The 25,975-nt window shown below is 32.4% G+C and overlaps 1 protein-coding gene across 2 annotated transcripts in view; it reads right to left on the reverse strand.

Moving 5' to 3' along the window:
- The window catches only part of DAPK1_1 (Death-associated protein kinase 1), a 64,776-nt gene that overhangs the window by 28,191 nt on the left and 10,610 nt on the right, over positions 1–25,975 (reverse strand). For both annotated transcript variants that reach the window (XM_051213287.1, XM_051213288.1), the window contains exon 6: positions 13,000–13,075. In XM_051213287.1, the coding sequence (XP_051069251.1) occupies positions 13,000–13,075 (76 nt within the window). The remainder of the gene's footprint in view (positions 1–12,999; positions 13,076–25,975) is intronic.

Consider the following 25,975-nt stretch of genomic DNA (forward strand, 5'->3'; position numbering starts at 1 on the left):
AACCTCTTTCAAACCTTGACAAATTTTTTAACCATGTAAAAGAAGTGTGCCCACTTTAATTCTTTGGTTTTGCATAATATATTTTTATTCCATATTAACTGTTTTTGTATTGGCTAATTTTTCTCAAGGTCACTAAAGAGTAGTTCAAAGGTCGTCGATAAATTATAGTCTCGCCTCATTTTTCGAGGACCCTTCCAAAAATAAAAAAATTACACTTAACTAGGAGACTTAGCAGCACAGGATAACAAATTATAATCTGTGACAGCGAAACTCAATGTAAAAACTGTACAAACTATTGTCATGAAATTTAGAGCATTTCAAACCTATTTCTCTGACGACTTTAAAAAATTTCCAACTTTAAGCGGTTTACTTCTTACAATTCTGTTTTTATTGTTAAGTCCAGAGAAATCAGACTATTCAGCTGTTTAGTCAACTCAAGTGTTGCTAGAGCAATGTGTACAGACGATTTACCAAGATTCTCTTTGCTAGCAATTATTTGGACAGTGGATCGAGTGTTGTAAAACACAACAGACCATATAAATTTGGTTTTTATTAATCGACTGTTATACAGACTTTACGTTATCCTCAATTTTCATATTTATCACTAAAACGCTCTAAAAACTTAAAAGTAGCTATTTTTTCTAACCTATTATCTCTATAAACAGCTCTTAAAATCTAATGGAATTCCTAAGAGTTTTTATAAATTTCCACCTTTATTAGCTTAGCCCATTCATTTTCTAGCCAGAATGCATACATACATTTTCAATGTATCCATTTATGGAAAACAATAATGACAAGACATATGCATGAGGCAAAAGATTAGCCTTAATACATTTTACGTGATATCCCATATATATATATATAGGATATGCATATGCGAAATATTAACAGGTGCTGTGATGATATCAGGGTCATGAAATTCTTGAGGGTGAAAACTAAAAGAATCGGTAATTAAACTTTAAATAAATATAAAAAAATGCACACTTCATTTATTTGGTCTTTATTATGGAAACAAATAAATTATAGATTTTTCAAATAATTCTGGAAAAGAAAAATCTATCAAAGCTTCAAATTCGATGGGATTTTAATAAAAAATAATTATTATTAGAATGGGGGTTTGTGGAAATTATAGTAATTTTAGTAGTTGAATTCATGAGTGGAGTCCAGTCCATGTCGAGCAGATACAGGCAACTGCATCAGACAATAGATAAATGGTTGCTCAAGATCATGGATCGATTGAAGTTAGACATAAACACCGTTGAATGCCGGCTCAGTGGTCTGGAGGTTAAGCGTTCGCTCACAAAACCGAAGGCCCTGGGTTCGAGTCCAGCATGCGAGATCATGGGGGCGCACTGCTGATAAGTCCAACAGTAGGAAGAAACGGCCGTCCAGTGCTTCCAGGTTTTCAATGGTGGTCCACTTATGAATTCAACTATTAAAAATAATTAGACATATACACATAAATAAATACGGACTGAGTTTATATATGAGAAAAATTGGCAGAAATATAAGTATTTATCATTAACCAATGGATAGTAAGTTAAGAGGTTGATTCATTCTTTTAAACGAATATAATTATTGAATTTGTTAGCTAGAACCGTGAAACAGTTTGAACTAACAGTTCCTAGTGTCATAGATTATAAACTTGTAGAATAGTGCCAGAAAAGTTTTATTTTCTATATGAGTCGATATTGATCGTTTAAAACGATGAACAAATAGACATAACAATCGTACTGACAACACAGTTTACAGTATCTATACATATGCAACTGAATTGAGCTGATTTTATTCTGCCAAATGATTAAAGGAAAATGATGAATATTTGAACAGTGTTGTTCATTGTGACTTCAGTTTTACTGCTTAACTACAGGTGTATGTATGTCATGCATTAGACTTAACGACTGTTTTTTTTAACTTATGTTATTATATGAAAAAAATCAACCCCATAGTAAATTAACATGCAAAAACTATTTGACTAAATAGTAATGGCGTGTACACTAGTGACAAATTCCGAGATGGCATTGAGGTAATTATCAGCCGATGAGACCGAACTATAATCCTGGTATCTAGTGAGTGAATTGAAGTTGAAAACAAGGAGCAATAGATTTTAACTTGATGGTCTGAACGCTTCTTTTTTCCCCACGAAATTTGGCAGCCATGTTGAAGAACCCCAAGCGCAGACGAAAAAGCCATCCAGTGCTTCGGTGAATTCAGTAGGATCTTAAATGACATTAATTTATGATGATCATAATCTTTTGATCATTATTAACTATCGGTGAGAATTATGAATAAAAGAATGAAATTTTTTGATAGATGAAAACAAAACAAAAGAAAAGAACACAGTTCTGAATAAACATAATTTGTTTATTTGTAATATATGTTGAAGTCGTTAAGTGTAAACTAATTATTATTTGTGATAAATCTCAAATAAAAGAATGGAAAAATTCGACTTCGTTAATTACATACATATGCCAACAAAACTGGAAAAGTAATACTGTGGTGCATGCTACTTATATTGACATAAGTAGTATATGGTGTTAGTCATGAACAGAAGGTCTGGCAGCAGAGAGACAACAGGATCGAACAGTAAAGAATGGAAACAGGATGCAATTTGTATGAAAATGCAAGAACAATGAAGTCTGAGTCATTTTGCGACAATTGATGGACATTTTGCAAATTAAGCATTTACTATATGATTGGTAGATTTTATTCACAAGTCCTGTAATTTTGTGTCTAATACACTCGATTGTCCCCACCCGTGTTCTGTTCACCACAATACTGTTACTCAGAAACAGAAATTTCCCCTAGAAATTATCTATGGTTTTCCAAAAAGTATCACTTCATATTACTTTTTACAAATGTGTTTGATTTCAAACTATATGTTGATTGTGATTTACAACACGATTTACTGTTATTTAATTCTTAAGTACGGGTAGTTTTTACAAAGGTTTGTGATTGATTAAATTTAATCTAGCTGAAATGAAAGCAATGAAATCATAATATCACGGAGTTTTAAAAAATTCAAAGCGTTTTTTTTCAACGAACAAACTAAATATAGATAAAAGGAATATAATAAATAGTGTTTCATGACAATTAACCAAATTACTGATTCAGTAATAATAATGGCAGTAGTCATAATAAACTCATTCATCAGGTACCTGGATATGAGTTGCACCTTAGGTGTGAGGACTGGTGATACAACTCGATTTCTCAAACAGAATTAGGTCAATATAGGTTCGAATCTGGGAATCGGTAGCTGAAAGTCGAACGCCTAGATCATTAAGTCATCGATTATATTGATTCAGTATCATATCTAAAAAATATCTAGCCGGTAAGTAGGCAGACTATGGTTAGATAGAAGATACGTTAGTAACACACTGTAATTTAGGAGCATTTATATATTTAATAAAGAAATATAATTCAATTGGTAAGATAAAGGGTTATGTAACACAAAGATTTTGTCCTAAGAAAGAAAGTACATCATAAAATCAGTCACTCGGTAGTACAAATATGATAAAAATCGTATGCAATATATATATATATATATATATATATATATATATATATATATATAGGGAGAATTATCGATAAATTCCTGAAGTCTAGCTATAAGAAGAGATAAGGTAGAAAAAGTGAATGTAATGTGACATATATATCACTTTTTCCTTTCAACTGACGTTTTTTAGTTTACTGTAAAATATTTTGTCAACTAATATACCTACAACTTGGCTGGAAAATATTTACCTTTTCGACTATAGACATAAATATTCTGTTAATTAAGAAATTATGAAGTTATTAGGATTTATAATAATAATTTATGTCTTGGTTGTTGTGATGATGAACAGAATATATATAGATAGATAGATGATGCGTAATAATACGATGTGGCCGTCCGATAAATAGGGACGAAAATGCATCATTCATCTGAGCTCCCAATTACTTCCCTCACACACCAAGGAATTTGTGATCTGAATCAGGCTTTTCATCCATATCAGATATAGCTTCAGTCCATAAAGCCATCGAATGTTGGTAGGCGCAGACTATCTAATCGGGGTTCTTGAGATAACAGCACCGGTGGTTAGAAGCTTAGATTTATATAATCCAGAATCGTTCACAATAGTTCACTCTTTACTTTCCTCTTGAACTTGAGTTCCAATATAGCACGATACATACTTTTCCATTTTGTCTCTTCGTACCATATTCCCAATGTTTAGTCTTTTATAATGTGATTGCTATTACATTATTTCGATCTTTATTTCTGTTAATCTTGTTAATTTTATTTCTTTGTGCTAATAAGATTTGGAGAATGTAACCAATGAACACATGTCAGACTGTACATTGATGATAATTGATTGGATTAAAAAGCACAATTGATATTGTGAGCAAACTTAAATGTTTAAAACACTTGGGTTCTAATCACGGGATAAAATACATATATTTTAATTGTTGTAGAATAGAATCTGAGATAAGGACAGGAACCATCTGTTCTGTTCTTTCAATATAAGTGCTTCAGCACACACGTGTTAGCCGGTAAATGTAATGTGAAGTAAAGTTAAGTGAGAAATGTCTGCTTTTGCCCGTCTCAATAGGGAGTTTGTTTGACACAATAAGACCAGTTTAACAGTTGGATATTTTTTCACCGCAGTATTTAGTCTAAATCAATTATACAAGCTCATTCATCACTCTTGAATCAAAGTCGTATTAAACTCCAGTCTTCTCAAGTTGAAAGGGTAGAAAAGATAATTCTTGTTCGCTTTTCAGATTACATTATATAACAAATGGCACTAAAAGATTAAAATAACATTGACAGCGCGATTTCTCGTCCTCTGGTTGATATTTCAAAATGTTTTAAAATAATCTTTACCTAAACAAATTCAAGTTTATTATATCTCGCCAAGGCCATCACTACTGAAAGATTGAAATCAAAATTATGCATCCAAAAAAACATTTCTAAATATGGTACTGCCTAGGTAACTCTTATTTTCCAACATGGAATTGCGTAATATCTTATTTCTTGTTTATATTATAGAACCTTTTTCTTCATTCTTAAGTCATTTTTCCAAATTTTACTCTGTTAATTTGTTATTACATAACTTGACATCAATTTTAATTTGTTTTAGAAACTTGTTGCCAAGTGTTTTAAAAATTTTTCTTCTGAAACTTTCACACAAGTTAATATTGAATACTTTCTTAATTCTTCCATGTATATTGCCCTTATTAACTTTTATATGATTTAAAATATGTACATTTATTTTACATTTTTGTTGTTGTTATTGTTGTTGTTGGTAAGTTGTATGCAATTGAAGAGAAATCACAAAATAAATGAAAAAATCTTATTCGATTAAATTTATTATTGTTGCTTTAATAGAGATTCAGTATTGGATTTGTACATAAAATCGATTATAACGGTTATATAATTGTAATGATTTAAAAAATTTTTTAGAACGATTTTACCCGATATTTGAACATCCGAGTAATAACAGTTATCAACATTCATAAACTTTAAATTCAATGGTTAGTCGAATATCCTTTTAGATAAATTCTATAGTGACAATTAAGAATTTCATGGAAATACGTTTTAGTAAGTGAGGTGATAGGGGTTAAATTAACTCGCTTTAGAAACCCGTTTAAACTTACTGAAATTTAGAATTATTTAGAGTAAACATCTTTAGGATTCATATAATAAAAAGAGATGAAACCAAATGGTGGAGACCAGAATATTTATATCACAACGCGTGATATTATGAATACATTTAATGATTTCAAGAATACCATCATGAAATTTGTGTAAATAAACCATAAATTGAACAACATCAGAACTAGGACTAATGAATCAAAACTATTCATACCAGTACGTAGTATATACGAAATAAAGATTAATTTAATTACCAAATGTTAAACTTTCATTTTGAGTTCCATAAGTGATTAACAGTAAAAGTAATTATTTCTTTAAGCCTATTTACGTAAGCAATTACTCGTTAACTACAAGTTGTTGTCAGTATTATAAATAACTGATCTATTATTATTACCATTACTATTATCGTGATTATACGATAATAACTGACGGAAATTGAGGTAAACAATGGTTCTGAAAAACAAAATAAGGATATATATTAAACAGCTTGCTACAAAATATGTTGAGGAATTAAGAATATCTTGTGATTATTGATAATGTTACCAAAAAAACGTTTTAAAGGTGAATGTAAATTCACTGTTTCGAATATAGAATGTAGCATTTAGAATTCAAAGATAACATATTGTACCGGTAAACACAATCAAGAAGATAACTTTGATAAAATAATTTTTGACAGTTGAACTGTATTAGTTGAACACTAACATTTATGCCATAAGTATCTTCATCACAATATCATCATTATTACTTACTTTACTTACTTACGCCTAATATCATCATTATAGACATGTATTATGATTAACTTGTACAACTCATAAGACAAGGGTAGAGTTAAAATTTATGACTACAGTTATAACAGTGCTATATCTATCTACCAAATTAAACTTCCATGCTCTGAAATAACATACATTAAAACGGAACTCTAGTGAGAAATGTATTAATTGGAGAGTCAGTAAAATAATAGGATGTAGAAAGAGGAGGTTAAATGTTAAGAAAATAAAATCTCTTTTAATTAGAACAAGCTCAGGCGCAAGTTCGATAATGCAATAGGTCTCCGGAAAAAAAAAACAGTCCCACCTACTACGATACGAGTATTTTCTTTGAGTTTTTTAAGGATGAACATCCCTTGTTTTATTTCTGCTTCAAAAACGTGAATTTCTTCGGTAGACAACTTTTAACAATAGATAATGTATATTCCTTCAAACAGACAACTTTCTATAAAATAACTGATACTACAAATAGTTTGTATACACTTTTCATTGTCCAAATGGAATAATTAATTATATTGCATGGTTTGTTTTATTTGACATCCCATTCTTACTAAGAAAAGAGAAACAGTTTATTATTTTCGTTATATGTTGAGCATATCATTTGATTTTATCAGTACATCCAAATATTCCAGTATCACTACATTCATTCATTATTTATTTAAGCATGTAAACAAAGAATGGGTATAATTGAGACATTAACAAAAAATGAAATGAAAGTTTAATTGAAGACTATATTACATTGGACCTTCTACAACACCACAATCTGATCATCGACACGCGCAAACGGAGGCTAGTAGACGGAAACACTAATTTGTCCGTTTGCGTAACTTCCTTTTCTGGTTGCAGATTATCCCCAGTCACAGTTAAGCATATGATCGACCCACTTTATCAGCCACTACTCGATAAGTACCCTGGGATACAACAAACTCAACCGAAACTACCGTGTGTAACCAGCAATGTTACACATCACATCACGACTACAGGACCACCTGTATTCTCTAAAGCACGACGACTAGCTCCTGAAAAGCTAAGGTTAGCGAAAAACGAATTCGATCACATGATAGATTTAGGAATCATACGACCGTCAAATAGCCCTTATGCATCTCCGTTGCACATGGTCCCTAAAAAGGACAGCAACGATTGGCGTCCAACTGGTGACTATCGGCGATTGAACGCGAAAACCATTCCCGGTCGTTACCCGTTGCCTCACATTCACGATTTGACAGCTACCTTGAAAGGTACAACTGTTTTTTCGAAAATCGACTTGGTTAAAGCGTATAACCAAATCCCTATGGCTACTGACGACATTCCGAAAACAGCTATCATAACTCCCTTCGGACTCTATGAATTTTTGCGAATGCCTTTCGGTCTACGAAATGCTGCTCAAACATTCCAAAGATTCATAGACGACGTTTTTCGAGGTCTCAACTTCGTACATGCGTATGTTGACGACTGTCTAATCGCAAGTCCGGACAGAGAAACACATCTCAAGCATCTGGATCTTGTTTTCGAACGACTACAAAAACATGGCATAACTGTAAACGTTCAGAAATGCCAATTCGGAACCGACTCGTTAGACTTTCTGGGACACACTATCGATGCTCAAGGCATTCGACCTCTTAGGACCAAAGTGGTGGCCATTCTGGATTACCCAGAACCGACAAACGTCAAGCAATTACGCACGTTTAACGGCCTCGTAAGTTTCTATAGACGTTTCATACCGAAATGCGCATTACTCATGAAACCTCTTACCGACCAACTTCGTGGAAATGCGAAATCCATTAATTTGGACGACAACGCACGAAAAGCATTCTCCACAATTAAGGAACTGATCGCTAAAGCAACAATGCTCGCACATCAGGACACCGAAGCACCCATTAGTATCGCAGTAGACGCATCCGACTCGGCAATCGGGGGAGTCCTACAACAATGGGTTAACAACTCATGGCAACCCTTGGCATTTTTCTCTAGAAGGTTGCTAGACACCGAATCGAGGTACAGCACATTCGGTAGGGAACTCCTAGCTATGTATTGTGCTGTACGACATTTTCAACACTATATCGAAGGCCGTGAATTCACTCTTTTCACGGACCATAAACCGCTCACTTTCTCGTTAAGCTCTCCTTCAGACAAGTACTCTCTCCGTGAGTCTCGACAACTGGACTACATTTCGCAGTTTACTTCAGACATTCAACACATCTCTGGAGCAAACAATGTAGTTGCAGACGCCTTATCTCGCATAACTTCCTTGAACAGTTTCCAAGGAATCGACCTTCTTAAACTCGCCCAGCTTCAAAAAGAAGACATTGATCTTCAGCACGAGTTATCGTCTACAACCACCAAGCTACGCATCAAACAGATGGGAACAGGTAAGGAAACCTTACTTTGTGACACATCTACAGGTAGGGATCGCCCAATCGTGCCTAAACATTATCGACGCAATGTCTTCAATACATTGCACAAACTTTCTCATCCAGGTGTTCGTGCAACCATCAAGCTTATAGCAGAACGGTATTGCTGGCCTGGCATGAATAAAGACGTGAGGGAGTGGGCACGCTCCTGTGTAAGCTGCCAAAAATCTAAGGTTATCAGACACAATAAATGTCCCCTGGGCTCGTTTAAAACTCCCGATGCTCGTTTCGACCATGTTCATCTGGATTTGGTAGGACCTTTACCAGATTCAAATGGATACTCTTATCTTTTAACCTGCGTAGACCGTTTCACTCGATGGCCAGAAGCAGTACCTATTAAGGACATCACTGCTGAAACAGTGGCCCGCACCCTCGTCGAACGATGGGTAGCGAACTTCGGCTGCCCTTCAACCATCACTACAGACCGCGGACGTCAGTTTGAATCTGATCTTTTCCGTCGTCTGACCACACTTTTAGGAACCACTCGCTTCCGAACGACTGCCTACCACCCACAAGCAAACGGGTTGGTAGAACGTTTTCACCGACAACTAAAAGCTTCACTATCAGCTGCAAACGTTTCACAGTGGACCGACGCTCTTCCACTCGTCTTACTAGGTATCCGCAATGCAGTGAAAGCTGACATTGGATACACTGCGTCTCAACTCGTTTATGGAACGACACTTCGACTTCCAGGAGAATTCGTGGATCCTTCATCCTCTTCAATGAACATGGATCTAACCTCCTACACGAACAGGCTTACAAACGCAATGCGTTCAGTTAAACCTGCTTCCACTCGACCTCAATCAACTGATGTTTTCGTCCAACCTGACTTACGATATAGTACACACGTTTTCGTTCGTCGAGACTCGCATCGACGACTATTCGAATCAGCATACGAAAGACCCTTCAAAGTTCTTCAACGTGAATCTAAGTACTATATAGTCGATAAGAACGGAACCAACGATAGCATCAGCATCGATCGCTTAAAAGCAGCGTATTTAGAAGGAAATCCTATCTACGTGGATTTTCCTTCGGTACAATCGAACGACACGACTCCGACACTTATAATACCTCATCCGACAACCAACACACACGATGATACTTCGACAGTATCCGAAAATAAACGTAAAACGACGCGTTCTGGAAGAAGGGTGAGATTTCCAGAACATTTAAACGACTATTGCACGTAAGGCACTTCTCGACATTTTATATTATTTTTTTAAAAAAAACAATTTTAATATGCTTATATATTTTTATTTCTATTTAAAAAAAAAACAAAACAAAAAAAACAAATTTTTTTAAACGCTATTACGTGTTCATGAGTTTATTTTCCATTTTTTTTCCGCCGACATTGTGTTTTTACGCACATACGAGTGTATTTCGACATGCACTTACATTTTCTTTTTCTTTTCCAGGACGGCTGGAAAAGAACGATGACGTTTATGAGGATCCGAAATTTTCATTGTACATTTTCTTTTTTACTATGTTGTACCTCCGTCCCATATAGTAAGGAAAGACGACCAGACGCTGCTAAATTTAGTAAGCTATCAGAAGAGTGTTTACCAACGACAAACTCGTTGGGTTTAAACTTCTGGCTGGCCACGTCTTAGGGTCGTCACTGCCCCACTAGGGAGGGAGTGATCTGTAGCGGTAAATAAATCCCCAAAATAAATAGCACTGTAAGTTTTCGACATTGGATGCTGACCATATGTTTTAGTGGACTCATCTAGCTGAAGGCGCTCGGTCAGGCATCCGCACCAGATCACGTGTGGTAACGCCGTGCTCAACATCAACCGCAATCGCTAGCCAGATTAGATCAGAGAATTCCGATATATTGGTCATCGCCAAATATACTATTCCGATCTCCTCGACTCTGTCTTTTGATTTCTCTGGGTGGGAACGAAATACATTAGGTGTTACTGGTAGAAGCGTTGCCAAACACTGAATACCTGTGACATCATCAACATAAAAATTGTTTCCTAATAACAAGTATATCAAAAGATTGTAGTCAGACTTAAATAAAGCGCATGCATCCGTAGAATACGATAAATTCGGTATAGTTCGTCGCTTCCTCTTCAACTACAAACAAGCACCTTCAAGTTTTATTGAAAATATTCCCCGAAATCTGAAGCTATGAAGACAGAACAGGGGACACAAACTGGATACAATGTGTGCATTTTAAGTAATCAGTAAATGATGCAGTCCTCCCTTATTAAGATTCCCGGAATCAATAAGTAGTAAATGACCTAAACATGATGTTTGCATCGAGGAAAGTGTATATGATTAACATACAACTACCATGATCACAGATACAATCAGCATGATAACTAAACATTAACATTTTATTATAAAACCACTGGTAATTACAATCACATGAGTTTTATTCAACATGTCATTTTCGTCCTTAATCTCTCATATTTTTGTTAAATTACGTACTAAAATTACTTCAAATATTCTACAATCATTATTCCGATCATTTTTTTTAAGACTGTTAAAATTATGATTTTCAATGTCATTTAAATTTTAGACAACTTATAGTTTAATAGTTGAGTTCATGAGTCAATTAAAGTTAGATCACTATGGAAAACCTGGAAGCACTGGACGACCGTTTCGTCCTAGTATGGGACTCTTTATAGTTTATTAATGGACAATTCATTCCTTAAAATTTCAATTATGTTAACATTTTAAACCAATCAAATTTATTAGGTTATATGCAACTGAATAGAAATTAATGAAATACAATGAATCCAATGTATTTTGTAAATATTTTCATTTTTAATTTGTTTACATTTTTCAACGAAACTAATCGCATCAAACCAGATTTCTTCATCTTGTTAAAAATAATCGAACAGATACTTAATTCATGTCAAAAACCACATTTGATAATAGATTTGTAATTTAGTCTGTCTAACTTAGATATTCTATCAAGTTTTTGATGAATCAGATTAGTTTTTTCTTGTTTCTGCAATAGATTTTATGATAACGTCACACACACACACACACACTCTTATATTCAACAGAAGCTAAATGCAAGCAATTCAAGACAATCTAATTTCTGAAATTAATTATCGTATATAAATTTTTTACAAGATAAAAGGAAAATTAGATAGTTATGGAAAAAAAGCGAATCATACAAAAGTATTATTATATGTATAGAAATACTTCAAATACTCAAATATTTTTTGATTGAGATCATGGATCGATCAATGTTAGACCACCATGGAAAACCTGAAAGTATTGGACAGCCGTTTTGTCCTATTGTGGGACTCTTCAGCAGTGCGCATTCACGATCCCGCTCGCAGGATTCGAACCCAGGGTCTTCGATCTCTCACGTGAACGTTTAACCTCCAGACCACTGAATCAGAATCCAACGGTGCTAATGTCTAACCTCAACCAATCCACGAAATTGCGCCACCATCTTCCATTGTACTGAGGTAGATACCTGTCTCTACCCAACACGGATTAATTAAAACTTTATCAAATGATTGATTTCACCTCATTAAACATGACCTGTCATCGGTAGATTAAATGAAATTTTTACCATATATTAACCTTATACATATGTTTCATTATGTGAGAAACAGGTATATTTATGGCAGTGATTCATCGTTTAATTAATTATATAACGGTATAATTGATAATTGATCTAAATTATTCAAAAACATGCTGGTAAAGAACTAATTGAAAGTATTTTAACATTAATGAAAAGTAATTTATTTTAATGATGTTAAACAATATTTGTTTGAAAATTTTCAAGCAATCCTTTTAATAAAGACAAGTTATGTATTGCCTAGTAAAGTAGACAGAAGCGTTTAGGCAGTGAATGATGAGGAAGATTTATAGATCAGGTGAATACTTTTAATGAAGTTGTATTCTCCAAGCTGGATATATTCATTACATAATCATCTGTCATTTCTTTAATTGATTGGGCGATTCAACATACAAAAAAAAATTATAAGCGAATCTACCATATCAAGCTTTCCGGTGTAACAAAGCATCTATGAACTTAATAGTGAGTACTAGGAATTGTTAAAAGTTCCAAACAAGAATGCACAAAAATATTTAAAGTATTACGTAACCGAAACTTTATTGTTAGAGACTAACTACATAAGAAATATAAAAATGGAATTTTAATAAGACTATAATAAGGAGAGAATAACATAAACAAACAAATGAATTAACTTACAAAATGTAAGTCAATACTCCAACCGCCCACATATCTGTTGCAAAAGTTATCGGATCGAAATTGACTATTTCTGGAGCTGTTTATAGTATGAAAAGAGAGAAGAGGTAGAAATTAATCATAATGATTAGATTAAAAAACTGAATTAGGATATTATGACGACGATAATAAAACAAATATCTTTGATTCAGCTTGTATTGGTTATTTAAATCTTCTCATTGACGTTGAATACTGCAAATGGTCAGTCTCTTTTGGGATATGTGGATCGTATGCGGATTGTCTCGATAGTGCTTTAAGTCACAATCATTATAAATAGAGAAAGATGGTGGCTAGAAGTGGAATCCAGGATCCGCATTTCATCCTATTTAAGACTCATCAGTTGGATGTCCCAGCAAGCCAGAGTTTATGTTCACTCCGGGACTGACTGAGTTCAGTCCTAAACGTCAATGGGAGGCTTCGAATGTCCAATAAAAGATGAATTAAAACTCATATCATCGTAAAAGCTAGTGGCTATCTGGAATCAGTAGCTAAGTGGATAACGTGATGGAGTTTGAAGCGAACAGCACAGAGTTTGAGTCCCGGAGTGGACATAAACTCTGAGATGCACGTACATTCAGCTGATCAGTCACAAATAGGACGAAATGCGTGTGCTGGATTCCGCTGCTTGCCATCATCGATCTCTGCTTACAATATTTTTTATTATTATTGGTGTTTATTAGTAATATAATAATCATCTGTCCTATAACCAGAATAAAATGGAAACGGATAATGTACTAACTGTAACACAACGTAAAAATTTTCGAAAGCGAGTCTATATAATTCATTGTTAAACAACTGTGCAATATATGTAAAGCTTAGATCGCAAAGTATTACGATATGCCTCTGCAGCAGAACATCACAGCAAAAACAAAGTTATATTTAGATGCAGTAAAGTACCGAAAATTGTACTATCTAATTACGTTTACGTTAGTCAACTTCATAGATATGCTAAAATATTGGCATGTAGGATTAAGTTCGAGGAAACATATAAAGTTGAAGAGGACAAAACGAATATCAGACTAGAAAATTGGTATGAGTTATTCAAAGTCTCTACAACAGATGTAGAGAGCTAAACAAAATATGGTGACATTTAATTTGGTACAAGTATTTTAAAAGTATTCAATATACATGTAGAACAACTTTCTTCATCTAACCAGATTTATTTTCAAATTGCTTACAACAAATATTTGTACTTCTATTTTCACTCATTAATTTACTAAGAACGTTTCTAAGATCAACAGCGTTATTAGATTAGATAGTTTTGTCATTCGTATTAGTAAATATCTTCAAATTTTTATGTGTAACCAAAACAATCAGGTAGAAACCATATATAATTTCAAAAATTACACACTTCTTATCAAAAGATGTTACTTCTAAACAACACTAAAAAGAACAGAAATTGGTAGTTAATGTTAAAAACTGGGATTAATTAGTAGCTTATACTAATTCTGAGAAAAACTTTTCATTCTCGTCAATACTGCAAAAATAAACGACAATATAAGTTTGTATCCGCAGTTGAAAAAAACAACAATAAAACATGTAACGAGTGGAGAAATATTGACAATTAACTTAATATTGATCAACTGAGAAATTGCCTACAAGGTTTAAGTGTCCTATGCGGATAATAATAATAATAATAATAATAATAATAACATTAATAATAATAAACATACGAACGATGAATTTACACAGACGGAATAATCGATTTGTATGTGTATGTGCATCTGTATGTACATGCGTGTACACAGTAGGTTTGTGTATATTTGTATTAATTGGCAAAAGAAGTGTGTTTATGTGTACGTGCATAATTAATTTCACAAAATTGAGACTTTTTCAATTTTGTCTTAAATATAACAGGATATTATGTGGTTATTAGAGTTTATTTTATGAGTCAGACAGGGAAATACGGAAAAAAATTCATAGTTTTATTACCGAAGTGTTCATAATAGCTGATAGACGGTCATTTATGGACGAACCAATGAAATTAGGGATAGCAAGTTTTGGATTTGGGTGCAAAATACATTTATATAAATAGCATTTTGACATTATAGCTGATGTCAATTAGTGATGAAATTTTTTACATAGATCAACAAAAACGTAGAACTTCGTACGTACGTACATCAGTTCGAGTTGCCATACTACATTAGCACAGAGATGTATTTGTCGATTCAAATCACATAGTGGTAGAGGTAGTAGAAGTATAAGCAGTAGTCGGAAAGATTAGGATTTGAAGATGTTATTCAAGGAGTATAATCCAGTGAAATGGATTTAGAAAGAAAAAAAAGAAAGGGACGTGAAGAATTCAGAAGATTAGAATTTGGGAGAACATAAAGAGTGGATGCACATGCACCATTGCAAACGATTTTGAGCCATGTCATTCAAAGTCTCTAACCATCGGTTGCTATCGTCTCGCGGATCCCAATCAGGTATTCTATACCTACCAAAATGGCTCAGTCCACTTGTCAGTGACTTCATGGATTTGTGTCATGTTTTGGTTTGACCGCCCCTAGCTTTCTTCCAACCTACTTCTACACCACAAAACATCGCTCATCGGGACAGTCGGTGGTTGGGCATACGTAACATATGTCCCATCTAATTCCAAATTTTAATACTAATTCCTCACATTAACTTATAATTCTTTTTTGACACTGGTAAGTTGATGACTTGTCTCAAGGTCACTATAGTGTTGCTCAAAGGTCATTCACAAATTATAGTCCCACCAAAAATATATTCCAATCGAATATGTTTGGGTAGAAACTACTGTAAAGATTAATTGAAAATGGTTTCTTACTTTTAAAAATAATCAAAGAGGAACTGTTGGAAAGCTAATTTATTTTTAGAATGAAAAAATAGAAGTTCGAATCAACATGTTAACGATATGTATTTTTCTTTTAGATCATCATATACATTTGCAATAAATGTATTTCTGAATTAGTCAGATTAACCAATCTTGGATACTGAAATAAAAATACATTTAAGAATGTTGCAATAAAGTCTCATAACTGCTGAAGTTACTCAGCTGCTAAGAACCAGACCAGTTGAAGTTACATTAGGATATATGGTACAGTAGTTTGAATTATAGTTACTAAACAAATGAGAGAAACACTGCAGACTATAACTATAATCAAATGACTATTAACTTCAAAATTATAATCATATATTTCAAACGTTGTATGACGAACTGGTGACAGGTTAGCATCCTTTAAAAGCTTTGTACTTAACAGCCAGTCAGTCACATGCAACGTAGAGAATGAAACATATGTGCATTGGTTCAAGTTTCCCTATTCTGTTAGCAAAACGAGATAAAGTTACAAGACAAATCTATAAGTAGTAGAAGTAGTAACAGTATCAATAGTAGTAGAAAATATAAAACACAAAAGATATTATTGATAGAGCAAATATGGATTCGTGGAATCAGAAAACCGTAAGATAATGTACGAATTTGAGATCCAAGTAAAAGCAAAGAATAAATACATTCACGCCATTGCGAACAGCTCTAAACCATTTCATCCAACACCTCCAACCACTGGTTACGATAATCATGCCGACTCTAACCAGGTAGTCTCTACTTGATTATACGGTTGAGTCCGATTGTCAATGATTTCATTAACTGATGCCATTGTTTTGATCTGACCACCCATAACTTTATTTCAAACTACTCCTATACCATACAACACCGCCCGACGAAGTAGGCGGTAGTTTTGTATGCTGCATACATGTCTCAACCAAGTGTAGTGACCGACACGTTCAACTACTCCACTCTCTACCGTTAGCTAAGGTGTTGATCCAAACCAGTCCCAAGAAGATTTCGGATTTAGAGGCAGAGAATCAAATCTCAAATATGGTTTCATTGTTGTTTAAAGTGGTGAGAAGATTCTGAAAATTATCAGTCTTCAGTAACCTGGGGCATATTATCTGCGTATTCTAAGTCAACAAGTGACTTTGCTTATGGGAGACCAATTCTTGAAAAGTTAGACGACGAGAGTGTTTTCGCTAAAAGAAAGTCTATGACAAAGTTAAACAAAAATGAGGGAAGTGGAAAACTGAAGTTGACGGCACTGATGACAGTTCGCCATAACCTCAAACTTAATCAGCAGTATTTGAGTAAAGAGCTTGCATAAGGTTGATTGCTTTCGTTTGTATGACTTTTAATGACAGATACTGCCATAGAACATCTTGATCAACAGAGTCAAACTTTTCCTTAACGTCGAGGAACATAGCTATAGCTTGACGTCGGGAGGTACAATTATGTTTCAAGACCTGACGAACGGTGAATATCTCGTTTACACATTCACGTCCGGATCTGAAACCAGCCTGGTCTACTATAAAATCACTTCACTTCGGAGAACACCACATCTAAAAGTAGTTTGTTGACATAATATTGACACTTTCAAAATGGACAAATACACAACTGAAAGTGATAACTAAACTTCAATCAAACCAAACGGGCAGATAAACAAGAAACAATTATATGGTGTACTGCCAAATGTAAATGTACTTTAAAATAACTTAAGAAGGAGAAATAAACAATCAAAGCGGATAATAACAATGAGGATAATAATGAAAAGAACATGGAGAAACATGACTAGAAAAAGTCAGACAAGATGAAGACAACAAATGTATGAGAAACATTGATGATGATAATAAACTGTTTTTTATCATCAGTAAGATAATAAATAAACAGATAAATTTGTGCAATTACTATCGACATTAGAGTTGAGATGGTGAAGAAGATTTGTAACTCAGATGAATGATTTAGGTGTTTTGTTTTTCGAGCTGGATGGTTTGGTCGTGGACCTTTCATTGTTCAGAAAAACAATGACAGGTTAAAGGTAAAAAAATAATCATTTGAGAACGAGGTCGACAGGACAAGATGTAAGTGGATGAGTTCGAACACATCACTTCTACCTAAAGTTTGTGCTGATATTCAGAAGAACAATGAAAGATCCACTACCGAACCATCCAGCTCAGAGAATAGAATTTCATAACTTCAAAGCTATTTTATTCAAAAGGACTATCTATGCTGTCCTTAATAATTTAGGTTACTTGATCACTTGTTTACAGATTAAACAATGGGAATTTTAGAAAATCGAAATAATGTTGGTCGTAATTTATGATTCAAAATTGATTAATCCGTGGCATAGAAAAGAATAAAATATTAATTAATTGAAATGATATTACGATTAACCTGGTCGATGGTTTTTATGATAAAAAAATACTCTCAGGCTCTTCAAGCCATATTATCTATTAGTAATACAACATAGCGTAGAGTAGATACCTATTAAATGTATATTTCATTCGTAAATTTATTCTTAATTTATTTACGTAGATATAAAAAATGACGAGTGTAGAGTTTTGCACAAAAGTATATCGATTCCAGTTGGTAGAACTGTCAACAGTTAAGGCAAATACTCAGATAAACTAGATGAGGAACCCAAGTGGGTAATGAATTAATAAGCGCAAAGTAATATGTTTAAAGGGAATATAAAAAAAGATATATCAAGATCAATATAAGTGGAGAGCTTGATACGTTATCATTCGAACTGATACCGATTGAACTTTACATATGAAGCATAAATGTTTCTAAATGACTCAAATAAACGTTTACTAACATCAAAGGTTGGAAAGATATTCTACTTTAGTCAACACATTAGAGTTGACGGTTGCTTTGCACGTATAGCCATTGTTCTAACTCCGAACTTCATTCATTGATTTGTATTCTTGAATATCAATTATTTAAAGTAAGAGTTCATTACTTAACGATTCAGTTATAATCAGCTGATGCTTTAAATAAATACGATACAGTTGAAAAAAATGAAAGTTTATGGTAAACAAATAAGAAAGTCTACCCACATGTTTTCTTTTCCTGATATGACTTGGTGATTTTTTTTCCGAATGATAATTGTAATAATACGAACTAATAGTGTTGTGCATCGTAACATTTTATTTACCTAATCTTTTCCAACTGAATAACAGAAAAACTATTTCCTGAGTTGTACTGAGACACTATTTAAATTAAAGTGCAATGCTGGCTAGTAAATGTGTAGGTTGGAAACAAACCTAGATGAGATTAACCTAAGGGTAGGATTAGTCTGTGAAAGCAATGACTATTAGCCTAAGGAGTTTAAGAGAGTATGAAGGTTAAACACTATCGATGACTGAAGACGTAAGATAATAAGGTTTAAAATCAATGGCAGTGATATAGAAGCACTAATTCTTCATCTCCGTCTAAAGCTTGAACGTTGCATATTCCAATATCATTAATTCACTAAATTCATGTATTTATTTCAACTTTTTCCCTTTGAAACTTCACCTACTGTATAGTTATTTTCATTCGAGCTAATTTCCTTTGATGGTAATTATGCAAAATGTATCAATTAGGATTGCTACCAATTTGTGTCCGATCTTGTATCATTTTATATTAATTTTTCTGGTTGGTTTACTAAAATATTGTGAAACCTTTGAAAAACGTTATGGCTAACAAGTACATAGATGTGTACAGGTTGAGAATTGATATCCAATAATGTTAATATTATCATCAGTAAAGTAGAAGCAGATAAAATCGTAATTGAGAAGATTTAATGGTTAAGATCATGAGTCATTTGAAGCTAGACCACGATGAAAAACCTGAAAGCACTGGACGGCTGTTTCGTCCTATTGTGGGACTCCTCAGCAATGAGCATTATATAATAAATATTGTGAAGAATTGTTAAACATGAGTGTATTTATTAACTAAATACAACTGATTAACCCCCAGATTAGTAGGCAAAATATGAGTTTAATTTGAGTTGGTTCTCTTTACCTTAACCGTATTGGTTGTTTGAATCTTCCCATCGATGGTTAGAACTGCAATTGATCAGTCTCTTTTTGAATATGGGCATCCTGTGCAGATTGCCTCAATATCACTATTGAGTCACAAGCATTACAAACAAAGATCGATGGAAACGCGCATGCTGATTTTCACTGATAGCCACCATCTATCTCTGCTTATAAGTAATTTTATAATTATAAAATTTCAGGATTAAAAATATAACTAACACAGTATTCTTGAAACTGTAGTTAACAGCACCAAAATAATAATAGACAAATATCTCGTCAAAACATTATAGTTTAAATGGATCTTTGAAAATATATACTATACATGAGATGAATAGTGAAACGCATCGTTATAATACCAGTATCAATAATAATACGAAACACTAAATATAGAAAATATCGTTCAAAAAGAATGAATGAATTCATGAAGTCGATTTCAAATCATATCACTTAGCAATTTCCCGCTATTGACATATATATGTATATAAATATGTAATGGTAAGAGGGAAAGAGAGAGAGATTAACTGGTTACGTTTAATTTCTGAATAATAATTTTACCCATTTTCTTTGAAAATAATTCAATATTGTAGACTGTGGCTATATATACAATGCCAATATAATAAAAAGTCAATATTGTTTAACTACTAAACACGTTAATGGTTATGATTTTTATTTACTTTTTTCCCGTGATATAACGTCTATAACAAAACATGTAAGATATTTAACATGAAAACAAAAACTAAGAGTAGCTGAAACCTGGATACAGGACAATTTATAATAGAAAAGAAAGCAATCAACTATTAGTTCTGAATAAACAAATCAATTCATACGATTATATTATCCATTAAACATGTTTTTATATATACATACACAAATGTCTTACAAATTTCTCCCATCCCCTCCTTTCCCTACCCCATCCATTCATTTTATTAACAATCCATCAATCAATTCATTTAATGAAAAAAAATTTTTTTCAGATATTCTTAATTCTGAAGAAAAGATAAACATTATAACACTAACATAATATAATAGAAAATGCCTAAAAGGAGGACAAACGTAAAAGATCAAGCAGTAATAATAATAATAATGATTATTATTATTATTATTGTCTTACACAAATAATCAAGGTATCTATTACTAATAAACATAAACATTAATCCAATATAAAAGGGAAGAGAAAAGAATGAGAAATATAAATGTAAAGCAAAATTTAAGACGATATTAATGTAAACTAGTGAAGTACAATATACATATATGTACTTATCCATACATAAATACACACAGTCATTCATATGCATTTGACAATAAACGAACTTCAAATATTAGATAATATTGATAAGAAATAAGTACAGTAGATATTTGACTTCTACTGTATGTTTATGTAGAGAAAAAAATAGACAAACAGAATTGATGTTTTACGATTACTAAGTTTTTCAGAAGTAAATATTTAATGAATCCAAAAGAATGAAATATAATTCTGTTCTTTTACATTAAACTTAAAGAAAGTATTCATAAGGCATACAACAAAAAGTTTTCTCTAGAATATACCTTTATGTTAAGTAGTGCACTGGAGTTAAATAATACAGAATCGATTAATTTCAGAAAAAAATTTTTGTGCATTTATGTTTGATATAAGAAATAGGAATGTTGCCACGATGATACGACCAATAAAAGTCTAACCATATGATATGTTCCATGACTTGTATGTTTATTTGTGAACGATTGAATCATTTCGTAATTGCAGTTTCATGATTGAATAGCTTTTATGGATAAGTGGGATTTTTCTTTTGCCAAAATAAATTCAATTAGATGAGCTGGTTTTGCGGAGATTGTATTATCCTGTAGGTGGTATTCATCATGAATCGATCACATTTAATGTACTACTGAACATCAAGAAAGACTGGATAACTGTTATATCCTAGTATCGAAATCCTCCGGAGTACGCTTAAACATTAGACAACTGAACTGGTCACATTTACTTATTAAATAGTCACCACCAGACCTAGAGATGTTGGGTTCGATCCCAGGCGAAATCGTGGTTATTTAATATTGGTAAGTCTCGAACTAAGAGGAAACATGTGTCCAGCCTTCTGTGGTTTTCAATGGGACTTAAAACGAGACCAATTCACGGCGAATACTACATCAAGAATATATTTAATTAGTTGGCCATTTTTTATTCACTGAAATATATTCAGTTAGGATTCGGGGTTTAGTTGCATAAGTGAATTTAATCATTACTTCATTCCGTTTAAATCAACATTAGACTAATATTTATTTCTTACATATTGTAACAATCAATGATCTCATCATAAAAAAAAACTACAAATATATAACACTGACAATAGACCCATGAATAAACTGAGTTCTAAAAGGACTATTTTGATCGACATATTTACCAGCCAAAAACGTCTGATCACCCCCTACCAGTTTAGTCATCCAACTCATCACATCTCAGAGTTCTTGTACTACATTGAACTATTATTATCATAAATACTATCAGTATTATTGTTACCATTATTAAGATTACTATACCATTTTTTGTGTAATCACTGTCTATTTGCACATGACTCTTGTGGCTGCGCTTGTGTCATGATATCACTTGCTTATTCTGTTAGTAAGAAACATGATCATGAACAGTGAACTTGATTCACACGAAATCATATTTTATTTACTAAGTCAATACGTATATAGAAGACTTAGCTTAAGCAAAATAGAATCCATTCACTTCATTTCTCAATGTTATAACTTTATAAAGCCTTATACATTTACAGAATTGAATAACTGTTATCAGTTCAAGTTACAAAACTTTGTCATATATCATAAGTGTGAATGATCATACATTAAACAACACAAAGTGTTATTAAAATATAAATAGAATAAGGACCGAACACTTCACTCAAAATCGAAATGATAGAGACATCTCTATAGAGATAGTTAGAAATTTAAGTCCTTCATGTTTCAATAGATTTAAGAGAAACTTTATAATTGGTTGTATCTGATATTACCACGAAACATTGACATAAATCAGCTATCGAATGCTATCATAGACCACGAAAAGAAGTTGATTAAGCACAAATCCCTCATACTATGGTGTATACTGCTTATGCTGATAGATATAAGTAGTATGCAGCAGCAGTCGGAAGTGAAATATCTGCTAACAGAATATTGAATTGAAGAGGACAGGAATGGGAACACAGAGCAATTGTAATAACAACAGAATTGAAAGGATGAAAAAGTATATACAGAAAAAATGAAGGAAGATGTGTAAATAATGTATTTAATGTATGGTTTCCGCATTTTACAAAGGCACTGTGTAATTTCGCTTAAAAAGTAGATTGGCTTTCCCTACCGGGGTTCTCGTCAGGTATGAAGCGATTAAAACGTGACTAAACAGAAAATCCTGGTATCATGAAAATGACACTAATAACTTAATCGAAGTTTCCCATATACCTAATTACATACTAATAGGTCTTGATGATCCTTCCTTACCAAGTATTCCTCCTAAATGGAGCTAGATATGAAGTTTAAAGGCGGGATCATACGTATCTGTGCGTTTTAGTTTCTACTATTTACAGCGAGATAACGGTTACAATGAAGCGGGATACGACTATACTTTGATTACTATAGGGTGATATTACTTGCAAACTCATCTTTTCGTGGAATAAATCTATTTATCAATAATAAATTAGACCAGTGGCTAGACGATTCGAAATATCTAGTGCTGGCCAGAACTACAGTTATGACCAAATAACTATGAACCCATTAATCAATTACTACACCAGTTGAGCTATGAAGTTTTATCACTTAGAGACTCCAATCATACATAATTGGTGCTTATCATCTGAAAATTCTTATATGAAGGAAACAGCAAAGCAAAATCAGTAACCATGTTAGGAAATTTAATAAACATGAAACAGCGAAATAAATTAATGAGTTTATAATTTTAGAAATTAAATACCCTAATACACATATTTTATTGTTTGCGACCACTAAAATTTCTTTGTTAATGTTGTATACCTAAGTGTATATATTCTACTAAAGAACAAGCTAAAGTCTGAATTAATAATATTCCTATACAAAATAAATACAAATAAGAGTACGAATGTTTGTATAAAATGAGTGTTATTTATCGTTGCATAGTTAATTCAAAACACTACATTTATGTTGTGTAATGATAGAAAATAACCAAAAGTGAATAAATGAACTGAAACATTCTTTCTGATGAGAAAAAAATTTAGATAATAAAGAAGACTAGACTTGATTATGAATCAATATTCAATGAAGCCTATCAATGATAAGCTTTAGATACTTCGTTACCTTTTACATTCATAAGGTCTAAACAATAATCACATGTAAGTCGAGTAGAAATATTAGTCTATGGAAAGCCTCTAAAGTTAAAAATAGTAATCAGAAAAGTAGAGTAAATTAACAATTGTAGAAGTTAGTTCAATCAATCTTACATTGAAATATAGCTGGTTCTAATTTCATGCTGTTTAATATTTAGAATTGATTGGATCCTATCAGTTAAGTTTGTAAAATGGCTTCCACTTCGAGCAATGAACCATCTCAAGGGATCTAAGAAGTTGTATATGGCTTCCAATCAGATGCATTTAGTTACCTGACAGTGTACGAATACTTTTTTTATCCATAAATTGTTTGTTTGTTCATGAAAGCCATTCCTCATTACTTATATTGAATTAGTTACCTAAACTTTTATGAAGCTTTGATAATGCCGATTAATCAGCCAAAGTGGATATAGAACGTGGTTCATCATCAGAGTGACATGCAATTGATAAGGTGAATAAAAAAAGGAATCAATCTAGTTGCACTATCAATGATAATAAGAAAGACTAAGTAAATAGAACATTACTTAAGAATAAAAAGTGAATTTGTGTAATAAAAGGTATGGGACAACATTAGAACCGAAAACCTATGAAGAGATAAGGATTAATCTTAAATCTTTGTTTAATCACCCCTAGATTCGTTCCAATTTACCTCAACCCTGGACACCATTAGGAGTTGAAGCATGGTATGACTATGTACAGTATGATCTTATGTTAGTATTAACTAGTCAATATAGCCATGATAACAAGATGGTATTTTATTAATTTTTTGTTTTGTTTTAATGAATCAAAAAGTATAAAATATCACATTAACCAACAAAAAAGAGAGAAAATATATCGGTGTTAATGAAAACATTATTTAACAAGAACTTATTCTCAAATAATAACAGAAACCGGATTTTCTTAAAAATCAATCATATTAAAAAGAAAAAAAAACAAACACTAGTAGAATCTAACATTTTTAAATCCTACAAAATGTATTTATGTAGGCAAATGCTCATAAATCAACTCTTATTATATAATACCAAAATTACATATATGATAAATTGTCATAGTTAATAACTGTATAAATTCAGTATTACAATTTTACATGAATATATATATATAGGCAAACATATATAGGCACGGATACATTGGTTTATCTTTTTTTTATAAAAAAAAGTCTCAAATGTGTAGAAATCCCAATGTCAAAAATAGTAGATGATTACACTAATTTCCCATTTAAACAATCAGTAAAAATCTCAACATCATAAATAATATTTAAGGCGGGAAAAAAAGCTTGAAAAAGTTCAACAGAAAAATATTTATTAGTATAGTGGAGTTTACAGAGATTGTACGATTTTCATAGTTTGCATCATGGACTAATATTAACCAGATAAAGATTCAAAACTAAAAAAAGCACTGAACCATTGTTTTGTTTTAATATAAGACTCTTCATCCACAACCCCAATGAGACAGTTTACAGTCGTTACAAATAATTTTTTTGTTTGAACAAGATAAACCTTGGAGACAGTTAAAGGTTATCTCGTAATAAATGCTGTTAATTTACAATACTTATTAGAGTAAAATGAAATTGACGTCCTGATAAATAATAGTTTACTTTAATGGTAGTACATTCTTATTGATGATGAGATGAAAATGTTGATAGAAGTTGTTCTGTCAATGAATACAGCATGAATGATTAAAAATTAATAATATGACAAATATGAACTCTAAGTAATTTATTATGCATGTAGATACAAATATATATATATATATATATATATATATATATATATATA

Source organism: Schistosoma haematobium, chromosome 3 (genome assembly GCF_000699445.3).
Source record: "Schistosoma haematobium chromosome 3, whole genome shotgun sequence".
Lineage (NCBI taxonomy): Eukaryota > Metazoa > Platyhelminthes > Trematoda > Strigeidida > Schistosomatidae > Schistosoma > Schistosoma haematobium.